Here is a 21740-nt window from a genome sequence, read left to right as displayed (position 1 = left end):
GAATGCTTCAGAGCTCAAATTAGTCACATCCTTAAGCCACTACATAGCCTTCCTTGGTATTGAGCTGCCTTTCATTGGAGCCAAAGGTCAGAATCGCTGCCAGATTCTGGTGAGCTTGTGGGGGCTGTGGCATCATCCGTTGTTGTCTGGGCAGCACCAATACCTCCAACAACCTTCCCATGCCAAAAAAAATAATCAAAGAATATCTGACTATAGTTTTTCTGGAGTCCAAAAGCCAGCCTGAATGACTGTGGAAAAATTTAAAATCAGGGACAAACTTTCAATGCTAGTACTCCAGAGGCATTGCTTTATTCTTTTAAAGTTATCTTACTAAGAAAAAGGGACAGAAGCTTTTTTTTTCTTTTTTTAAAATGAAAGCTATGATTCACCTTTACATTTAGGCATGGTAGGGCTCAGCATCAGCCATAGGCTCTGCAGGCTCATAAAGGCTGGATCTGACATCACAGAAACCATCATCCTATGGGCATGATAGGGTGTTCTTGTTTCCACTTTCAGCCAAGAAAGTCTGAATAGGCTTGGAGATTGAATTACCCTCTCATCCCAAAAAGGTGGTCCCTCCAGAGCAGACACATTGACCAAATCCTTGTATTGCCAGTTTTTCTATGGCTACTTCAGTCTCTAGGGTTGTTGAACCAGAAAGTTTCCTGATTATGCACGCGTGCGCGCACATACACTTTTCTGGAATTTGGAAAGAAAAATGAGGTGCAGCTGTGGGACCCTCCGCTGAAGACAGACACACACTTAGGCTGTATTTTAAAGAGGCTGATAGCTCATTTAGAATCAGCAGAACTTCAAAACAAAACAAAAAAGTAGTAAAGAAAGAAAAATACAGAACTTTGCAGTTGCCAACAGCTAAGAATGATTTTGTATGAATGAGACAAAGTGGGTGAGGTAATATCTTTTATTGGACCAATTTCTGTTGGTGAGAGACACAAGCCTTTGAGCTTCACAGAGCTCCTTCTCAGGCTGAATGAGGCTTTGAGCAGATTACAGTGAATGATCATTTACATTACACAGATTTTAGGCTTTATGAATCCATCTTCTGACTGAAGAGAATGGGATTGTGATGTTCTGCAACTACAACAGCATAAAACCTTTTGTGAGGACTAGAAATCAGTCTTTTTCTCATTCCAATCATACCTTGTTACATTTCATAAGAAAATGGTGAGGAGAGAATGGTTGGTGGTATTAGCAAACAGAAATTTGGATTGATATTTCCCACTCATATAATATCATAGGGTTCCATTCTGCAGCTACTCCATACATCACAGGCCCACAAGTGAGAAAAGAGAAAATAGAAAATGGGGCACTTTCACAAGCATGCATTTTTGATAGCTGTATTACTCACAAGTTATGAGACCACAAATGACTTACGCAGGTCAACTTAAACCAGTGTTAATAAAACCTTTATTAGCCTTCTCCCTCCCATACATACACTCCATGTGCCACATGTTACAGAAGAACTAGATTAGGAATATTCAGGAGCATCTTAAACACCTATTGGTACTTTCTCCAGGCTCCTTTAGTCACCCAGTTATATGCCCAATGGAGGCAGACTTTTGGCATGGCCTTCAATGACAGCAGGTTTATACCTTGATTTACCAGGAGTCCTACGATACAGGGCTCAGGAGGGAGAAGAAAGTTATGGCTTCAAAAACAAAAACCCCCACCCTCTAAATATTACCTAAAGTACTTTTTCCCATATACAAAAAAATGTCAGACTATAAAATCAGTTATCTTGACTCCTTGCAGGGCTAGCATCAAGTGCTATGCATCCTACTGAGACTATACCCTTTCCAGAGGAATAAAACTCCTATAATTCAGTCTCCTGGGCCATGAGATATTAGACTGTAACTGATGATGGACTGAATATTGCCCATTGGAAATATTGATCAGGCAGGCTGATTTTTAAAAGACGGTAACAGTTTAAAAATGCTCCTCCAAGTTTAAAATGTTAAAATAAATCCACAGGAGACGGATTAGTAGACAGAGCACAGGAAAAGTTTTCAAAGCTATAAAGTCTGTATCACCTAGCTCTGCAACTTATCATGCAGATATTCTCCATACAGTATATATGGTGTATATGATCTATATAATAATATGTATTTTAATAAACAGCTAATGTAATAACCTATTGCAACAAAAGAATAATTTTATTTAGGGTGAAAGTAACTCATCTGCTTCTCTCAGATATAGTCAATAAGAATCCCACAGACGCATCCAAGGACAGAATTTGAAGTCTGATGGGGAAAATAGGCTGAAAACCACCTGAGTAAATATCACTGGACTTATTGTTCCTTTACATATAGGATAATCAGCTGAGTATGAGAAAAGAAAATCTGTTTGATACAAGCTCTAAATACAGCCTTCCCTTTACACTCAAAATGCTTTACTTTAAATGGCAAAATTAAATGTTTCACAAACATCACACAGTGCATATATGAAATACTGAAATGTTAAAAGAAAATTATTCCTTTTGCCCATGACTATATTTCATTAAATAAGACAGCTTTGAGGGATAGCAGAACTCTTGTATTTTTTTAAACTAGTATTTATTGGATTGATCAATATTCTCAAGACTACAGGGTAATTTTCAGGGGGATGTGTATGCACTGCAGGTGTAAAAAGAAGCCTAAAAACTATATATACAATACTTACTATTTTCAACAAATGGCACTTTATAGCAAGAAATCTATAAGTCTAATTAAGAGAGCAGAAAGAATTGGTGACACTAAGAATGCAGTCATCTATTTGCATAAGAATGGAGCTCAGAAAAGCTAAACTGCCCGTATTGGTTAGAGAGCATATAATTGAATGGAGAATGGGTATGCCAGCACAGCAACTCATTACAGTTTATAATCTTGATTACAGTTTAAGTACCTACATGGGGAACAGATATTTAATAATGGGCTCTTCAATCTAGCAGAGAAAAGTATGAAATGATCCAATGGCTAGAAGTTGAATCTAGACAAATTCAGACTGGAAATAAGGCATAACTTTTAAACTAATTTACCACTGGAACAATTTATCAAGTGTTGTGGTAGATTCTCTCCATCACTGACATTTCTGAAATCAAAATTGGATGTTTTCCTAAAAGATATACTCGAGGAATTATTTTTGGGAAGAAGTTCTATGGCCTGTGTTATACAGAAGGTCAGACTAGATGATCACAATGGTCCCTTCTCGCTTTGGAATATATAAATCTACTAATGGAAAGGGAGCCTAAAGTAAATATTGTGTACACATCAAAATACTGAGGAATAAAACTAACCCTATATCACTTTGAAAACATTTTCTTCATATGGTTAGGAAGAAATGAGAAGTATTTCCCCCCTCATAACAAAGCAGAGTTAGCCACTAAAAAAATGTTAAGAGGAATGTATAAGAGAGTCAAATCATCCCCTCTGCAGCATGGGTGCATTGTGTGGGATAAGGATACCCATATCCCTGTAGCGTTCTTGCAAAATCAGCAAGTACCTCCTAGGAGGCACTGAGGGCCATATTATTAAAAATCTCAGGTCCCCAAAAATGCAGATAGGAGCCTAAATACCTTTAAAAATCTGGCCCTCAGATACTAAAAGTGAAGGAGGCTAGGCAGAACCTTGACAGTGAGACAGAGCAGCCAGAATGAGGCCTCTTATGGAAGGGGAAGCTTGACTGAAACAACACAGAGGATAGATTTAGGAATGGGGCATGGCCATACTCCTTCCCCTGCATACACAATGGGTTGCAGCAGGAGGACTATTCTGAACAGTGTACGGCGAGTGTGGTCCTTCCCACATGTATCTCAAAGAAATATGCATGCTCCTACCCTCCACAAGGCTATAAGCCCCTAGACAAGGCATGCACCTCTTCCTACCCCAAAAGCAGGTATGGTTTTAATAATCTGAGCAGAGTCCACAGAGTTTACTAAACCAGAGTATTTGAATTTTAAACACATGGTGAGAAAATGATATTTTAATATGTACCATTTCCTTAGTATTAGCAAAACTCAGCTTTCACTTTTCACAATTTTTTAATAGATGCAGACGGTGTGGCATGAATGTAAGGAAAAATGAATTGTTAAGACACTATTTAGGCAAATAAATTGATTTATGCCTGTTAATAAGCAAAAGGCAGTGAACAGCAGTGTATGAAAAACTTTTCCCTTCTTCTTCTTCAGAACATGATACATGCAGTAGAGCCAGTTTTAAAGGCACACTGCACAGTTAAACACAACTGTGAACACCAAAATTCTCCAATCCTTCCACAGATGGCAACAGGAAATGTATTTCTACACTATAGCTGGGAGTGAGCCTCCGAGACCAGGTAGACAGACTTGAGCTAGCATGCTAAGAACAACAGAGTGGATGTCGTAGCTCTGGCAGAGGCTCGGGCTAGCAACCCAAGCTTGGCCCCAAGGGACTGGATGGGCTAGAGAGCCCAAGTTGCTGCCTGAGCAGCAATAACCATGCTGCTATTTTTAGCACACCAGCAAAAGCCTTACTAGCATCAGTCTGTCTGCCTGCACTGGGAAGCTTGCTCCCAGCTGCAGTGTTGACATATCCATATTGTGTTCAGGTACCACAGACACAGTGCAAGAATGTTCATCCATCTATCTCTAACCACTTTAGAAAGATGGATAAACACTGTTAATCCTATTTTACAGATGGGGAAAATGTGGCAGAGGAACATTAAGTGACTTGCCCAAAGTCATGTAAATCACTGGCATAGCTGGTGTTATATGGTCAGCAGGCTGTTTAAGAAGAGAAGAGGTCAGCCCTGGCTGTCACCAGTCTAGTCTAATTTCCTCCCTGGTCATAGGACTGGGACTCCACAGAACATGTGACTGAAACACAGGAATAGATTTCCTTTAATAGATGGCTCTTTAATCTAGCAGAAAAAGCCATAACAAGGTCCAATGGCTGGAAATTGAAGCTAGACAAATTTAGTTTAGAAATATTTTTTAAGTGAGAGTAATTAACCCTTGGAAGAACTTACTTTGGTGGATTCTCTGACATTTGAAGTCATTATTTAAAGACTCATTTTAGAGAAAGATATGCTAGAAGTTAAACAGAAGTTATGGCTTTGGTGCAAAAAGTACTTAACGAGGTTCTATGGCCTGTGCTGTGGCCACGATACAGAATATGTCAGAGTAGATAATCATAACGTTCCTTTTTGTCCTTAAAATCTGTGAAGTTCTGCCAAGGGCCAGCTGCACAGTCATGGGCTAGGATAATGGCAGAGTCAGAGAGGGAGCAGCAATGGAACCCTGCAAGGAGCTCAGCTGAAGAGGCCTGAGAATTGGCTAGGAAGTTGTGTTGAAAGAAGACAGGCAAAAAGTGAAGTAGAACAATAACTTCACAGGTTTGGAGCCCAGATTGGAAAGGGAGGTCTCAGGCTCCCCCGTACCTCAATCACCACAACTTGATGATCACCTGTTCTGTTCATTCCCTCTGGAGCACCTGGTTTTGGCCACTGTCGGAAGACAGGATACTGGGCTAGATGGATAAGACCAGGTAAGCACTGGAATAAATTGCCTACGGAGGTTGGGGAATCTCCATCATTGGAGATTTATAAGAGCAGGTTAGATAAACACCTGTCAGGAATGGTCTAGGTAATATATAGTCCTGCCATGAGGCCAGGGGACTGGACTAGATGAACTCTGAAGGTCCCTTCCAGTACTATGATTCTATGGACCTTTGGTCTGACCTAGTATGGCCATTCTTATGTACAGGGAGCAAACTGACTTTCGTGCCAGAAGAAAAGGACTATTGAGAGAGAGCTGGAAAAGGATTACTGAGGCCAGAAGGGGGCTAGCACACTTCATTGTTTACTGGAGCTTTTGGTTTGCCCCAGAAGACTTTGGTTGGAGGGCCAATGCTCCCAACTCACCCTACAAACATGGGGAAGACCCCAATCTGCTAAAGGGAAACTGAGGCCACATTTATACTAGCATGGGTACTGTGGCAGTTATGATGCGGCAGTTTTGCCGCTGTAGCATTGTAGCGTAGATACTTGCTATATTGACAGAGGAGGGGTTTCCATTGATAATAGGTGATGATAGGTAATCCACCTCTCCGAGATGCAAGAATTCTTCTGTCAACTTAGATCAGCCTAACCCCCACAGAAGATGCAGCTAACTACTTTGCACAGAGTGTGAAATTTTTCACAGCCCTGAGCAATGTAGCTATGTCGATCTAATTTTTAAGTGTAGACGTGGCCTGAGGCATAGCAGCACTGGATGTCAGGAAGTAGGCTGTATGTCACAGTGGATATTAAAACTTAAGTTTCCTGACTCCCAGTCTGGTGCCCTATCCACTGGACCATACTGCCTCCATATGCATAGTATATGTTCAGTTATTTATTACTTGTTACTGGTGGAACTCCACCATGTGCTAGGTACTGTACAAACACAAGAGAACATGGGTCATATCCCAAAGAACCTACACTCTTTTAAAAAAAAAAAAAAAAGGTATATATAAAGGAATTATATACATCCCCCAAAACAAGACACTGAGGAAAGAACAATTATTCTATTTTGGTTACCTTATTAATTGTGCAACGCTGTTATGTAAAAATTGTTGTTAAATACAATATAACAAACCCCATTGTAGAATCAGCATTCCATAACATACAAGTCAGGTAATGTAGCTGAGTGCAATGTTACATAAATACTATGAAAAAGCTCAAGATTCAGTTAATAGGACAGATTTATCACTTAATTACCAGTGGTAACAAGAATCACAATGGCAAAAGTTATGAAAACCATGTAGCAGTGAAAATCTCTCTAAATATTTGGAGATCGCTCAATGTAAGGAAGCAACATGCAGATTATACTGTATAACCTGAATATCCCAGCTCAAACACTGGATTTTTCCAAGAACTGTAACCTGACTAACTATAACTTGAATGTACAACTCTAGTCAGAGTATCTTTTTCCCTGCAGTAGCAGGCCCAAGGGCATGAACTGGATGACTTAAATGGGCTCACCACCATCTTACATGAACAGGCGAGTTCCACATCTGTGTCTTGATGAGGTAATACAAAAGGAGCCTCAACCATTGACCCATGATTTTTAGATGTAACTGCTGTGGACAACTTACTTTTTAAAAGATTGACTTTTTTTGGTGCTTAAAAAGGCCTTCAAACACTCATTTTTTATGACATTTATAAATGCATACTAAAACTCTTATCATAGTTTAGCTGAAGAGGTTGCTTCTTACAGCTTCATCCACGCTGAATCATATCAAATACCTAATTTTTTAAATCCGTTTATCTAATCAATTGACATCCACAGATCTGATTCAGGCTGTTTCCAATCTTCTCCCATTAACACCTTCAGGTTAAGTGGTTTGAAAAATTCCAAACGATGGCTGTAAATAAAATGGGGAAGGGGAAAATTACTCAGGGTATGAGATTTGTTTCTTTACACTCAGAAGTTAAGAATAAAAATGGTTGCATATCTGTAAAAATAATTTAATATTTATTTTCCTGAGTTCTTGGACAGTGACATAACCAGTGTTCTCTTTATTTTCCATACTCTGTTTTGTGAGAACTAGATCTAATAAATTAGGAATATTGTAGAGCTATGTAAGAAGACTTCAACAAATCTTGCATTGAAAATATGGGTCCAAATCCATAGCTACAGCCAAGCAGCACACAGCACATATTGGGTGTAAAGTTAGCTTGCATTAAGCTCACCTTTAAATTCCTGCACTCTTTGGGCTGCTGTGCACTGGGCCAGTTTCCAAACTTAAGTTAAAGCTCCCTGATGGCTAATCTAATGGACACTGGCTGCTAATGGAGGCTGAAACTGCACTTGGTAAATCAGTCTGGTAAAAAGGGAGACGCACTTCACCCCTTGCCTCCAGCCACATCTTCCATGTTAGCAGTAGAGAGGGAATCTGATGTAGGACCCTGACTATTGGAGGATCACCGCTGTCCCTGGAATGACCCTCTCCTTGCCTGTTATGCTGGCTCTATGTCCAGAATCCACCAGTGATGTTACTTAAAGCTCAAGATCTAGCCCAAAGACGGTACTTAACCAAGTTTCTCCCTCCTTCCCCCTCCCCAAATAGGCAACAATGAAAATGATGGAAACACTGCTTATTTCCATTACTTTATTAATTATTATTATTATTAATTTACTTTTAGAGCCATGGTGGGGTAGGAGAAATGATTGGAGAGGGTTAGTAAACATGAATAAGGCATTTGGGAGGAAAAGGAAAAGAGGAAGAGGACATCAAAGGCAGAAAAAAGCACAGAGGGAAGGAAAATTAGGCTGGTATAAAAGGGATGGGTACATAGGGATTGAAATCTCCCTTTCCCATTTACACAAGAATGAAATTAAAGCTATGCATAAAATCCTGATTAAAACCCTGTAAAAAGCCTTCCTTGGTGCAGCCCTTTGGGCTACTCTACTGGAGCATTAGAATACTAGATGTCTTCTTTCCATTACATATGCTGTAGTCATAAGTACCAGCTAGTAAATCATGTAATACAGCTCACACTATGCTAGTATCACATAACTGTTAAAGGGAAGGATTTTTCCCCCCTCTTTTCAAATAACCTTTGATCTTTCTTCACTTGATTTAACCCTGACGAGTCAAAAACCAATAGTAAAGACGAATTACAAAGCAAAACTGAAATTGGAATAAATCTATTTATATGCTGAATGCTCCCCCATACAAAGGTTTGGGGAGAATTCACACAAATATTGTTAGATATTCCATAAATTCTTTCCTTCCCCCACAAAATCCTTCTGGCACTCCCTTGTTTGCTGCAAAAGATAAGGCATTCTTTTTAAACACCACAAATACCAGAAGCCTTATTGCACAGAAGTAGCAATTAGTATTATAACCCAGTTCATCGTTGTCTGACTTCACTTCATGGTCAGGGCAATAAATAGGCCCAAAATGGAATCTGGGTGAGGTCATGCTTGTCTCTTTTTCTGTTGATGATGTCTGTTTTTTTAATATTACAATCTCTTTCAACTGATTTAGTCAGTCCCCCTTTACTGCAATCAGTTCCAAAACGAGAAACTGGGCCAGGGCTGTCATGAAAAGTAAAGAAGAAACAAAGCAGGTCCACTGGAGATGCATATAGTAAGATTATTACTGGTTGGCATTTCAAAGGGTGCTCTAGGCAGGAAAATGTGGGACAATCAAATTATTGATCTTGTTGAGAACTGTGATGAAATAGATGCCACTGGTGTTGAAAGTATAATTTGCTATGCACTTAAGGGATAGCAGTAAAAATCAACCTCTAATTACAGCTATTTGCCACAGAACTCTTTACACACAGGAGTGCTTGCGGAACTGGTGCTTAGCAGCATAATTAAAGCACTAGGATGGTAGTCTTAATTTTATAACTAAATTAACTCCATTTTACAAAAATTTCTCCAATACTCCTATTATATATTGTGATGCAGATGAGGTAATTTTCTACTTACAAATCAGGTTTCTGTCCTTTCTGTATTTCATGCTGAGGCACAGGGTAAAGTGCTTCATAAGTTCTCTTTGCTTCTGACCCATGAATTGCAAATGCATTAAACTTGTCAGTGCATGGTGGAAAATATCTCCAAGGAAGATGAGCTCTGCCTTCCCATTTGGTCTCTGTTCTGGACACTTCATATGTTAAAGCAAGTTCTTGCTATGTTAGAGCAATAAAAAAGCAAAAGAAAGGCAGTTGTTTCCTATTTGCTTGAAAGATAAAGATCAACTAGATACTAAGAAAGGATGTTAATTTTCCACACTTTTATGGAAAGCGTTTTATCACTTACTTTCCATACTCTTCTTCTGCCAGAAAGCAACAGCAATAAATGTTGTCCATGGCTGACCATATTAAAATAGAGCAACAACGTTATTCAGCTGAAGTAAACTATTAGTATATTCCTATATTCACATATATGTATGACTTCCCATTACATCTCAGGGCTGAAGTAGCTACCACAACTGTTCTATTCCCTACCACACCTCCACAATTGTGTGTGTCTGAGTGAACATTAGAAATGCTAATATAATGGCATTGAAAATGTAAGGTGACACATTTTAAAAATAGAAAAGCACCGTACTTACGGACAGAGTTCAACTTCCAAGTACCGCTTAGTTGTCTCACTCAAGAAAAATGCTTCAACAACTGAAAACAAACAAAAAAAAAAACCCCATACACGCCATCAATATAATATGGTAATTATTTATTCTGTTCCGCCTCTGAACTTCTCACTAAATATCTTTTTATGCAGAAACGTAACCTACAATGTTCTAGAATTCCACTTATTGTACCTATGCCATCAGCAGTTTGTAAGCTATTCTGAGCAATATGCCACAATCATCATTTAGAACGGCAATGCTTAGCTGATTAAAAAAAAAAAAAAAGGTCACCAGAAGGAGCTTTATTAAGAAAAAGCAGCAATAAAGAGGTTATTTTGATTTTGCTTTGTTCTATCTAACTACTGGGTCTCAAGCTGGAGTCAAGGGGAAAAAGATAGTTCTGCTAACTGATGTTAACGGTCAATGGGACAAAAGTAGCAACAGCTCAGAAGCACTTCACTTGTGATGCCTGCTGTGAGTGAAATTGGTTAGGACTTAGTGATTGTAGTCAATTGCACTCACAGTGGACATCATAAGTAAAGCACCTAAGTGCAGGAACCTGGCACTTTGAATTTCCAATCTACTGGCTTGAACATAAAATAAAAGACAAGAAAGAAAAAACCCACAGGTGTACACATGCACGCACACAAAGATTAAGCTGCACGCAGAGGCCTATCATTAAGACCAGCTGAAGCAGGAATCCTGGGAGGAGGATACAAACAGCCAAGGAATAAAATGTTTGGACTGTAAAAGCCATTAGCTTTTCTGGAGGATGACTGACTCTGGAGATAGAAGTAGTGTTCTAAGGCAGCAGGCATACTTGGAAGCAAGCTGCCCTTGTTGTATCACCCTTCAGGAGAAGTTGATGGGAAAGTGTATGATAAGGGAGAGTCTCATGGCCTGAATACCGCACCACTTTCAAATTAGCAAAGAACGTTAAATATGAATCTTGAGGTCATTTATTGCAATGTCAGAACAAAGTATAGTGCACTCTCACCACGATGTACTTTTTCAGAACAAGAAATAGAAGTTATTGATTTCGGCTATAGAAAGGAATAAATACAATTTACTATCTGGTTATTAAATTATTTTGGTTGTATTCTGCATTAATCTTGACTTTTTAAATGTAATGAATTTTGTGGGTGATGGGTGTTAACTTTTTGGTAGATCACTAGTATTACTGCTTTGATAATCACAACAGAAGATAGAGCATGGCTGTAAACATAACAGACTGACCCATTCACAAGAGCACAACTGAAAAAGGAAAAAAAAAAAAGAATGACATACAGAGAAGAAGAAACAACAGCACTGTTGTAAAAACAAATTTTGGGATAGGCATAATTTTGCACCGAAGATTACATGAACTAATAAAATTTCCCTGTTTTCACATAATGTGTGTAGGGTCAATTTTGTTGGGCAGTAGCCTCCTGCAAAATTTATTCTCTCTCAAATAGATTCCCATCAGAAGAAGTTCAATAACTGCTGAAAAGAGTTATCAAAATTTGCCAGTTACTGGTTTACAGTTTAAACTATTACTGGTTTAAATTGAGTTGTCTGTTTCTTTAAGGAAGAGTACAATCTTCATTCATTAGGATTAACACAATTGCCACTTTATCTGTACATTTCTAAATATACACCCCCCTCCTCCCATCTTTAGGATGCGACATTACTTGTCATTCGAGATCTCATGACTATCCCTCTATACTACACCCCATCCCTCTACACTTTTTAATAACAAAAATCAAATATTTTTTAACTAAACAAATCGCATTTCTACACTTTTAACAGGAACAGTGGCGTTAATTCCACTGTGTTGGAAAAAATCTTATTTAGGTATTTACACTCTGTTTGCCTCATATATTCATATGTTTCAATTAGATAACATATTGATCACTTCCTTTCCCAAACTAATGTAATTTGTTGTATGTTCTATTAAACAACTACCCACGACTCTTTGTTCCAAGGTTGACTGTATTTCTATAATGAGAGAATTGATTTATATAGATACGGACAATGTAAAGTTTGTAAGTTCCTTCTGGAACTTTCTGAATGCAAGGTGTCATCATAAATAAGTAGTCATTAGTAGTAGTGAAGTGTCTTCTTGAACACTCAACATATTAAGGAAAAAAAGAATGTTAACTTTACAGTCTTACCAGACTTTGTCGTCTTTAAGGGAACTGTATTGTGATTAAAGAATCAGAATTTGTAACAAATAGATTTAATGTATCTGTCAGTTCAAGCTATATTGGCCTGGTGAAATAACTTGTCACAGGATTTAAAACAAAAACTAGATACGTCAACTGCACAGGAACACTAACATCTACACTGGTACACAAATTAAGTAAACTGCTCAAGGTATTACACAAGATTTTTGTTCGCAATAAAACATTTCCACTTACCCTCATAGTCCCACAGTCCATTGAAAGGCTTTCCTGGCTCTACAAGTGGTGCTGGAGGATCATTAAAGAAGAGAGCACTTACTTCCATCAGCAATCCTGCACTGCCGGACTTCAGCCTGACAGTTGCTGGCTCATGACTCACTGGTAAACTGTCCCATGTGTGTTCAATTTTAAATTCCATCTAACTATTTTATAAACGAACTGGAAATGGAAGTATGTCAACAATTCCAAGATTAGCTGAAAAGATTGTCCTGTTGGTATTGTCTAAAGGAAGAAGAAAAAAAAAATATAAAATTTTATGCAATGCTATTTTGTTATCTTAAGCATGAAACTCCAAGCAAGTTAGCACATGGGATAATTGATCTCTTTGTACCTGATCTTTCAGTTCTTACTGATGAGGAAAATGCAAATGAATGTCAGTGGGACTTCTCCCAGGAATAAGGGCTGCAGGATGATGCCCTTTAAATGGAAGGACTAGCTTAAAGAAAATTGAGCAAAATTAAAATGAAAGACTGCACAGAGGCCATAAAATGGATTAATATTCTTGTCACAGCTTAATACGGTTAATTGAAAATTCTGCTTTTCACATACAAGGACTGATAAAATAAGCTTGGTCATAGTACCTTAAAAACAGAGGTCAGATTCAGTCTTCACATACAAATGCAACTCTGCTAAAGTCAAAGAAGTTGCACTAGTTTGCTGCAAAAAAGAATTTAGCCAAATGAGTTTTATAATAAAAGCAAATGCTGCACACTTTTTAAAAATTTAGACAAAGCAGCTGAGCTCAAATATTAAGATGGTCACAATATGCATTTAATTAAAAACTTATTCCTGGGCTATACACATATAGTCCTGGATCCCTAAAATTCATCCTTTTCTGAAGGAAAAGAGCAAGGAGATCTTGTTTTTTCAAAACAGGACCTCAGTGTTATTCAATGAAATTCACCCTGTAGGACAGGAACATATGATGTAATCCTGATCCCACATTCAAAACATAAACAAAAAGACTGTGTGTGCGGAGGGTCCAATTGAAGGATTTGGAAACGTGGGGCTAAGATATGTTTTTCTACCTCTCATCACACACCTAGTCCGTGGCTGCTTCTGGTACTGTAGTCTATAGGAGTGTCCCTGGCCAACTATGTTCCCATTTGCAGGGATTGTAGGCAAAAGATCTGTATAGATAATGTCCTGCCCCTCTGACCCATCACAATCATCCCCCACAATGTCATAGTGGATTGTCACAAAGCCTGGTTCTCAGTGCTCAGGTGGTTGCAAAATACTCTGCGTGACCTCTGGGCCCCATCTTCAGGCCATGAAGTAATCGGGTGGTTCCACATAGGCGTTTCTGTACAATACCTTAACATGAGAATTTTTTTTAAATAAATGTCAGAAAATTTGAAAAACATCTTTCAATATTTTAAAACAAATGCAAAACAAAATGTATGTCTCCTGAAAGCATTAACTAGTAATCTTACACTTGCATAATTAAAATAAATAAGATTGCCAAGCGATTCATTTAGAATAAGATCCAATTACTTTTGTTTTTTTGAAAATACGATCTCCCAAGTTAAGATTAAGAAATGGTAACTGTGCATGTGCACAAAAACATATCTTCCACAAATTGTCAAAGATTTTTACCAAAATAATCAACATCTATTCTACATTAGACCAAACTATAAATTTCCACTGCAAAATGTAACTTCACTGATTTGAGAATGTGAAAATCAATTTATTTCATGGCAAAGTAACATGTAATACCTGTTTTGTAAACGTCAAAATAGAAGAAATTAAAATGATCAGAAAACAGTTGGCACTAAGGATTGCTCTGCTGTAAACCAATAAAATGCAAGGACTTAAGAACCAAACCAACATTTCAACTTAATAAACCCATTGCTGAGTCTTTATGTTCATTGCAGCACTCAGGTAACTTTTCAATTAAAAAGGTAAACTGTAAAGCTTATCCTTTTAAAGGTTATCTGCAAATAAACCACCATATTCTGCTACTGACCATGACAGACATCTTCAATGAAATTAATGGGGAGTGTGGTGGTTTAAAACAAAGAACCTTCTGTGAAGGAAGTGGAGCTGCAATAATTTATGAAGAATGTATGTTGACCTGGTTATTGGAATGTTTAGTGTATGGATATATTGGCAAAAAGAAAAGGAGTACTTGTGGCACCTTAGAGACTAACCAATTTATTTGAGCATGAGCTTTCGTGAGCTACAGCTCACTACATCAGATGCATATTGTGGAAACTGCAGCAGACTTTATATACACACACAGAATACAATACCTCCTCCCACCCCACTGTCCTGCTGGTAATAGCTTATCTAAAGTGATCATCAGGTGGGCCATTTCCAGCACAAATCCAGGTTTTCTCACCCTCCACCCCCCCACACAAATTCACTCTCCTGCTGGTGATAGCCCATCCAAAGTGACAACTCTTTACACAATGTGCATGGCAATCAAGTTGGGCTATTTCCTGCACAAATCCAGGTTGTCTCACATCCTCCCCACCCCCATACACACACACAAACTCACTCTCCTGCTGGTAATAGTTCATCCAAACTGACCACTCTTCAAGTTTTAATCCAAGTTAAACCAGAACATCTGGGGGGTGGGGGGAGGAAAAAACAAGAGGAAACAGGCTACCTTGCATAATGACTTAGCCACTCCCAGTCTCTATTTAAGACTAAATTAATAGTATCCAATTTGCAAATGAATTCCAATTCAGCAGTTTCTCGCTGGAGTCTGGATTTGAAGTTTTTTTTGTTTTAAGATAGCGACCTTCATGTCTGTGATTGCGTGACCAGAGAGATTGAAGTGTTCTCCGACTGCTTTATGAATGTTATAATTCTTGACATCTGATTTGTGTCCATTTATTCTTTTACGTAGAGACTGTCCAGTTTGACCAATGTAAATGGCAGAGGGGCATTGCTGGCACATGATGGCATATATCACATTGGTGGATGTGCAGGTGAACGAGCCTCTGATAGTGTGGCTGATGGTATTAGGCCCTGTGATGGTGTCTCCTGAATAGATACGTGGGCACAGTTGGCAACGGGCTTTGTTGCAAGGATAAGTTCCTGGGTTAGTGGTTCTGTTGTGTGGTATGTGGTTGTTGGTGAGTATTTGCTTCAGGTTGCGGGGCTGTCTGTAGGCAAGGACTGGCCTGTCTCCCAAGATTTGAGAGAGTGTTGGGTCATCTTTTAGGATAGGTTGTAGATCCTTAATAATGCGTTGGAGGGGTTTTAGTTGGGGGCTGAAGGTGACGGCTAGTGGCGTTCTGTTATTTTCTTTGTTAGGCCTGTCCTGTAGTAGGTAACTTCTGGGAACTCTTCTGGCTCTATCAATCTGTTTCTTTACTTCCGCAGGTGGGTACTGTAGTTGTAAGAAAGCTTGACAGAGATCTTGTAGGTGTTTGTCTCTGTCTGAGGGGTTGGAGCAAATGCGGTTGTATCGCAGAGCTTGGTTGTAGACGATGGATCAGGTGATCAGACAATTGGTGCAGGTGAACACCAGACCAAAACCCTTGGATCTTAAGAACAATGAAAAATCAATCAGGTTCTTAAAAGAAGAATTTTATTTAAAGAAAAGGTAAAAGAATCACCCCTGTAAAATCAGGATGGTAAATACTTTACAGGTAATCAGATTCAAAACATAGAGAATCCTTCTAGGCAAAACCTTAAGTTACAAAAAGACACAAAAACAGGAATACACATTCCCTCCAGCACAGCGAATTTTACAAGCTATTAAACAGAAGAAAATCTAACGCATTTTCTAGCTAGATTACTTACTAACTTTAGAGGAGTTGGAAGGCTTGCATCCTTGATCGGTTCCTGGCAAAAGTATCACACAGACAGGCAGAACCCTTTGTCCATCCCCCCCAGATTTGAAAGAATCTTGTCCCCTCATTGGCCATTTTGGGTCAGGTGCCAGCGGGGTTACCTTAGTTTCTTAACCCTTTACATGTGAAAGGATTTTGCCTCTGGCCAGGAGGGATTTTATAGCACTGTATACAGAAAGGTGGTTACCCTTCCCTTTATATTTATGTAATGAAAATAAGCAGCAAGGAAGAAAAGTTCAATGTAAGCCACCTCTCAGCAAACACTTGAGGGTTTACGCCTGGGGGAATTCTGTGCATGCACAGAATTTACGTTCCCCAACAGATTTTTTTGCTTCCCCACAGAAAACTGACTTTCTGATGGGAAAGCAATGGGAAGGCACAAGAACAGTCACGCAACCCTCCTCAGCAGTATATTTTGGATACCCAGGGCAGCCAGCAGAGAGGTAAATCACTGTGAGGCAGGGGACGGAACTGGGGAAAACCCAGCCGGTGGCTTCTACCCTGGACCAGGCTCAGCTGCTAGTCTCAGCTGGGCTGAGGAGGACAGGACTTCCTCTTCCCCTATACAGCATCTGATTTCTCCAGCTGCAGAAAGCTCTGCAAACTGCCCCCTCTCTCCCACTTCCTGCACCCATCGCTCCTCAGCTGCAGGGTGAGGGATCCCTGTATAGGGAACTGCTCCCTCATCTGCCCAACCCCCATGCATCCAGACCCCCTCATACAAAGACCCTCCTGCCGAGCCTCACCCTCCCACACTCAGAACCTCCCAGCTGAGCCCCACTCCCCATACACCTGGGCCCCCCAACTAAGCCCCCCACTCCCAGACTCCCTTCTGAGCGCTATACCCCCATGCACAGACCCCCCCGCCCCGAGCCCAAACCACCTTCACCTGGACCCCCCTGCAGAATCTCATTACCGTTGTACTCAGAACTCCCCAACAAGCCCCTGTGCATCTGGATTCTCCACTGAGCCGCCTGTACCCACATTACCCCACACAGAACCCTCTCCACCCACCCCTGGATTCCCTTCACAGTAAGCCCCTCCACACGTGGATCCTGCCTCACTGAGTCTGCCTTCCCACACCTGGTGCACCTGGCACAGAGGAGAAGGGCCCTGGTGTGTTTCTGGGGCAGGCTGTGTCAGGGTTAGGTGCAGCCTCACTGCTGAGTCCGTACCCGGGGGGAGCTGCACAATGATCTCCCATCTCTGTGCAGCCAGTGGCCTGTGCTCCTTAATGCCATGCCAGAGCCTCCAAATTTATTTGACAAATAACATTTGCAGAATTTTAAAATATTGTGCACATAATTTTTATTTTTTTGGTGCAGAATGCCCTCAGGAATAAGGGTTGTTACAGGGTAATGGCTCTGAGGAATCTGTCTTGACTTCCTGCAGAGCCTACTGAACTGTTTTTTTGATGACAAAGGCAAAAGTATGGGAACTGACAAGAACAAAAGAACTCTGGCTGGATAAAAAGAGACTCTTTCCAAAGCGAAAGTAGCTGGGGATCTGTCAGGGGAAAGCAGAAATCCCAGACCAGCTGGGGTGTCAGAAGAAATTCAGCCTGTCAAGGCAAACATGAGGGAATAGTAAGTCATTAGATATGCATGCAGACTTTGTTGGTTTATAATCCTTTTTCTCTAAATTCTTTGCTCTGACTGTTAAAACAAACAATGATTTGGCTGTCTGGTCACCATATTCATCTCTGTCTCAGACTCCCAAAGGGAAGAACTCCAGGTGTTGATCTCTGTTAGACCTACTGGGTAAGCACAGTTGATACGCAAGGTATTACAGTCTAGGACCTGGTCTAAGAGTGGGAGAACTGTGGAATTCCAACCCAGGAGAAGTAACGTTGGATCATATTAAAGAAGTTCTGTATTAAAATCACAAATGAGTTTGATTCCCCATGGTTTAAATTCCAGGGTATTACTAATTAAGAGGTCTCTTGGTTTTTGGTACTGTTTCTCTCCCTCTATGTGTAAAACTTGCAAGCTGCTAATTGTGTTAGTACATTCTAAGACAGAGTCTGTTCTCAAAGCAATTCTTTGTAACAACAACTACTCACACAGAGAGAGACTCAAAGCAATACTCTGTAACAACAGAAACAGCACCCAGAGACTCCCTGCCCTTTTGTTGTATTCATCTCGCTTTGTTAACAATTGTGATTAAAATAGAGATAGAGGATGTATGTGGATGGATGCTTGGTGTGGATAATAACTGAATGATCAGGGAGGTGCCAGCCTAAGAATCCAGTGTCCATCAGTTGAAGGCAGCGTCAAGTGGAAACAACCAGAGGACCCCCGGAGGGCAGACTGGAATCCACCCAACAGCCTCAAGAATGGGAGAACCAAAGAACAAGATAACATCTGGCAGCACAGAGCCGTCAGGAATGTGACATCTGCTGATTGATTCAGCAACAGCATGATGAAGTAATTCCCATAGACTGACATAGGAAGAAATTCCTATAAAAATGGACTCTAGAAAGTGAGAACTTTGGGGTCTGATTCTGCAAACCGACTTCCAGGAGCATCAGACGTGCATCTGACGAGGCCCTGCTCCCGCCTCATGTCCAGGCCACCTGGCCAGTGGCTTGGCATGAGCAACTCTAAGGCTGGTAACTATGATAACAACCTTGGAGAACCTGTGTATGTGTGTGTGTGAGTGAATGAACGAATATGAGATTGAATGGAATGTTATAGCTATAACTAACTGCTTACTATGATTCTTTCTGTATTCACAATAAATGTGGTATTTTGCCTTTTCCCCTTTAATAAGAACCTGCTGGTTTTTATTTTATTGGTATAACAGTAAGGGCACAAAGCCTAATACATGAGGGGATGCACTCAGAGAATCCAGAAAGAAAGGAAAGACATGGCTACACCTGCCCCCCCCCCCGACACCTTCCAACTACTCACAAACAGTGGTAGTATAGGATCTACAGTAATCTGAAATTCAGAAAACTTCATCCACTTCAACAATGTGTGCTGAATGCTCCGTTAAGCAGCCTATTGCAGGAGGAATATTCTGCACGCTCTCTTTTACTCTTAAATACTAAAGGTCTATCCTTGTTGTGATGGAATAGCACCTGGTCAGCTATGACACTGCACCAAACACTATTCTAAAGAGCCACCAGACTCATCTGAACCCTTACAGACTCTGTGAAGCAGCTTTCTATTACTTAAAATGTATAGTTACTTATTTATTATATAGAATCTAACAAAAATACTTAAAAAAAAAAAAAAAAACTTTAGAAAACCAGCCACTGGCACTTCCTAAAGCAACTTTCACTATCTATACATTTGTTTTTTATATGTTCACTTGACTGAATATTGAAGCCAAGGCATCATTACAAACAGATATTAATGGCAGCTGTTTATCTAAAATATCCTGACTTTCTACTTTAAAAGTCAGAATGTTGTTTGTCTTTTTTGAGACAGGAGGGAAAGCAGGATGAAAAGGAAGATGGAGGCTAAAGAGAGGCGAGAATCTAAGCTGTACTATATTAGGTTTCAGAAGATACAAAGGATAGTTCAAGAACTCGCTTACTTCATAGGTGATACTTTGTATGCCTGAGGCTCACAAAACTAAGAACATTTACAAGACATACTGTAACGGCACTTTTAGGAGCACTTACAGTTCACAAAAATGCTCTCTGCAAGGCAGTGGCCTATGTTGGGGTAGTGTCAGATCTGCCACAAACCAAAGGGAAAGCAGGAACATCTTGATTAAGTAGGCAGACAGCAAAGACTGTCCTCTGCCACTCTTTGTCACAGGGAACAGTACACTTCACCTGGTGTGGAGGGGGCAGAAAGAGTGTTTACCCATGTAAGAGCATGTCATTGTCTGGCCCTAAATTAGAAAGTTTCAAAAACTGTATCAGATTTTTACATTATAAATAGGAGAAAAACATTCATACTTGTGTAGAAGCATTAGGTCTTATATACTTTTTAGGCTGAAGCCACTGGAGGGCAACATGCTCACACAAACAGGTGATGGGACAAAAGCTTTTCTAATAACAGTAGTTAACTTTTAGAGGACAGCATGATCATATACTCCAACCAGGTGTGCATTATATCCAGCACACAGTTGAGGCACGTACATACTCGGTAAGGACAGCCACATACAATTAGCAAATTATGTAGCTAGATCAGAGCTGTTCAGCTGTGTATTGCACCGTGCAGTAATTCCACAAACCATTCCAAGCTCTCTGTGAAAAGTTCATGCATCTGAACAGTGATCCAGTTTTTAGAAGTAATAATCACTGGTTGCAACTAAGCCAGGGGAAAGCCAGTCAGCCTTAATATTATGGTCTTCCGATTGTGACTATTTAGAACAGAGGTGGGCAAACTTTTTGGCCCAAGGGCCACATCGGGATTGCGAAACGGTATGGAGGGCCAGGTAGGGAAGGCTGTGCCTCCCTAAACAGCCTGCCCCCTATCCACCCTGACTGCCCCCCTCAGAAACCCTGACCCATCCAACCTTTTCATATATACAGAACCACAAAAGGGTTATATATTGTGGATAATCAGATGGTTACTTTAATATTTAAAAAATTGTGTCTGAAAGGTTTATCACAAAAGGTCACTAATTTCATACATAAATCTTGAGACCTTGATCCCATAACTCCTTATGCACTAAGCAACGGGAGTATAAGGTGACTGTGCTTTGGAGAAGTGTACATAGAGGATGTGTGTGGACACAATTAAGGTTAAGCAACTTGGGTTTTGATTCAGCTCCCACGGAAGTGAGCAGAAAGATTCCCATTAACTTAAATGGGAGCCGGATGGGGCGTTATGTGTAATTCTCCACATTTAGTGAAAGTAAGCCTCAAGCCCACTGTGGGCTTGTTCCCTTACTCTTAACAGCTCAGGGTAAAAAAAGGCACAGAATGAGTGTGCCTGAGGATGTAAATAAAGCTGCATGCTCCCCTCCGGTATTAGACAGCAGTAATTTGGTGGTTATGCAGATCAGGATCTGATGCTTCCTTTGTCCTGCTACTCATTTTTTACCTTGTGCCTACATATACAACACTCTGCAACTGTATGATGCAGGATCAAAACCTCTGTGTGCGCACATAACATATATACTCATACAAAAACACTAGTAATAGTTTCTAAAAATAAAAATAGAATGTTGGTGCTATTATGTAGCTTTAGTGAAGAGGCACTTTGGATTTTAAGTCATTTAATGTTCCATTATGTTTCTCCTCTCCCTCATTAGAAAAAATCTGGGGAAATCCAGAGAGTATCCCTGCAGAAGACATAAAAACAACCATTTATCAGAAGAAAAACAATAATGAAAAGATTTTCTTACCTCTTTGGTAGGTGGTTACAATTCCTGACAGCAGCAGGAAATGTGATGCTTCCCCCCTTAAGCATAAAACTTGAAGGGAGGTCTCACAG

The 21740-nt window shown here is 40.0% G+C and overlaps 2 protein-coding genes across 2 annotated transcripts in view; both read right to left on the bottom strand.

Annotated features, from left to right (window-relative positions):
- LOC140910382 (UPF0462 protein C4orf33 homolog) overlaps nt 1–7265 on the bottom strand; it is a 112935-nt gene extending 105670 nt beyond the window's left edge. Inside the window, exon 1 of the mRNA XM_073341120.1 lies at nt 7258–7265. The gene's annotated coding sequence lies outside the window, so the exon portion shown is untranslated. The remainder of the gene's footprint in view (nt 1–7257) is intronic.
- On the bottom strand, nt 909–21734 carry C4H4orf33 (chromosome 4 C4orf33 homolog). The gene is made up of 9 exons (XM_073341119.1): nt 21652–21734; nt 15147–16032; nt 13117–13192; nt 12867–12971; nt 12494–12757; nt 10080–10140; nt 9785–9836; nt 9455–9654; nt 909–7376 (listed from the first exon to the last, which is right to left on the bottom strand). The coding sequence occupies exons 5-9, from the start codon at nt 12672–12674 to the stop codon at nt 7280–7282; spliced, it is 591 nt and encodes a 196-aa protein (XP_073197220.1). The 5' UTR covers nt 12675–12757; nt 12867–12971; nt 13117–13192; nt 15147–16032; nt 21652–21734; the 3' UTR covers nt 909–7279.
- Nucleotides 21735–21740: the final 6 nt, after the last annotated feature.

This window comes from Lepidochelys kempii, chromosome 4 (assembly GCF_965140265.1).
Source record: "Lepidochelys kempii isolate rLepKem1 chromosome 4, rLepKem1.hap2, whole genome shotgun sequence".
In the NCBI taxonomy this organism is placed as follows: domain Eukaryota; kingdom Metazoa; phylum Chordata; order Testudines; family Cheloniidae; genus Lepidochelys; species Lepidochelys kempii.
This window is presented reverse-complemented; position numbering and strand designations above follow the sequence as displayed.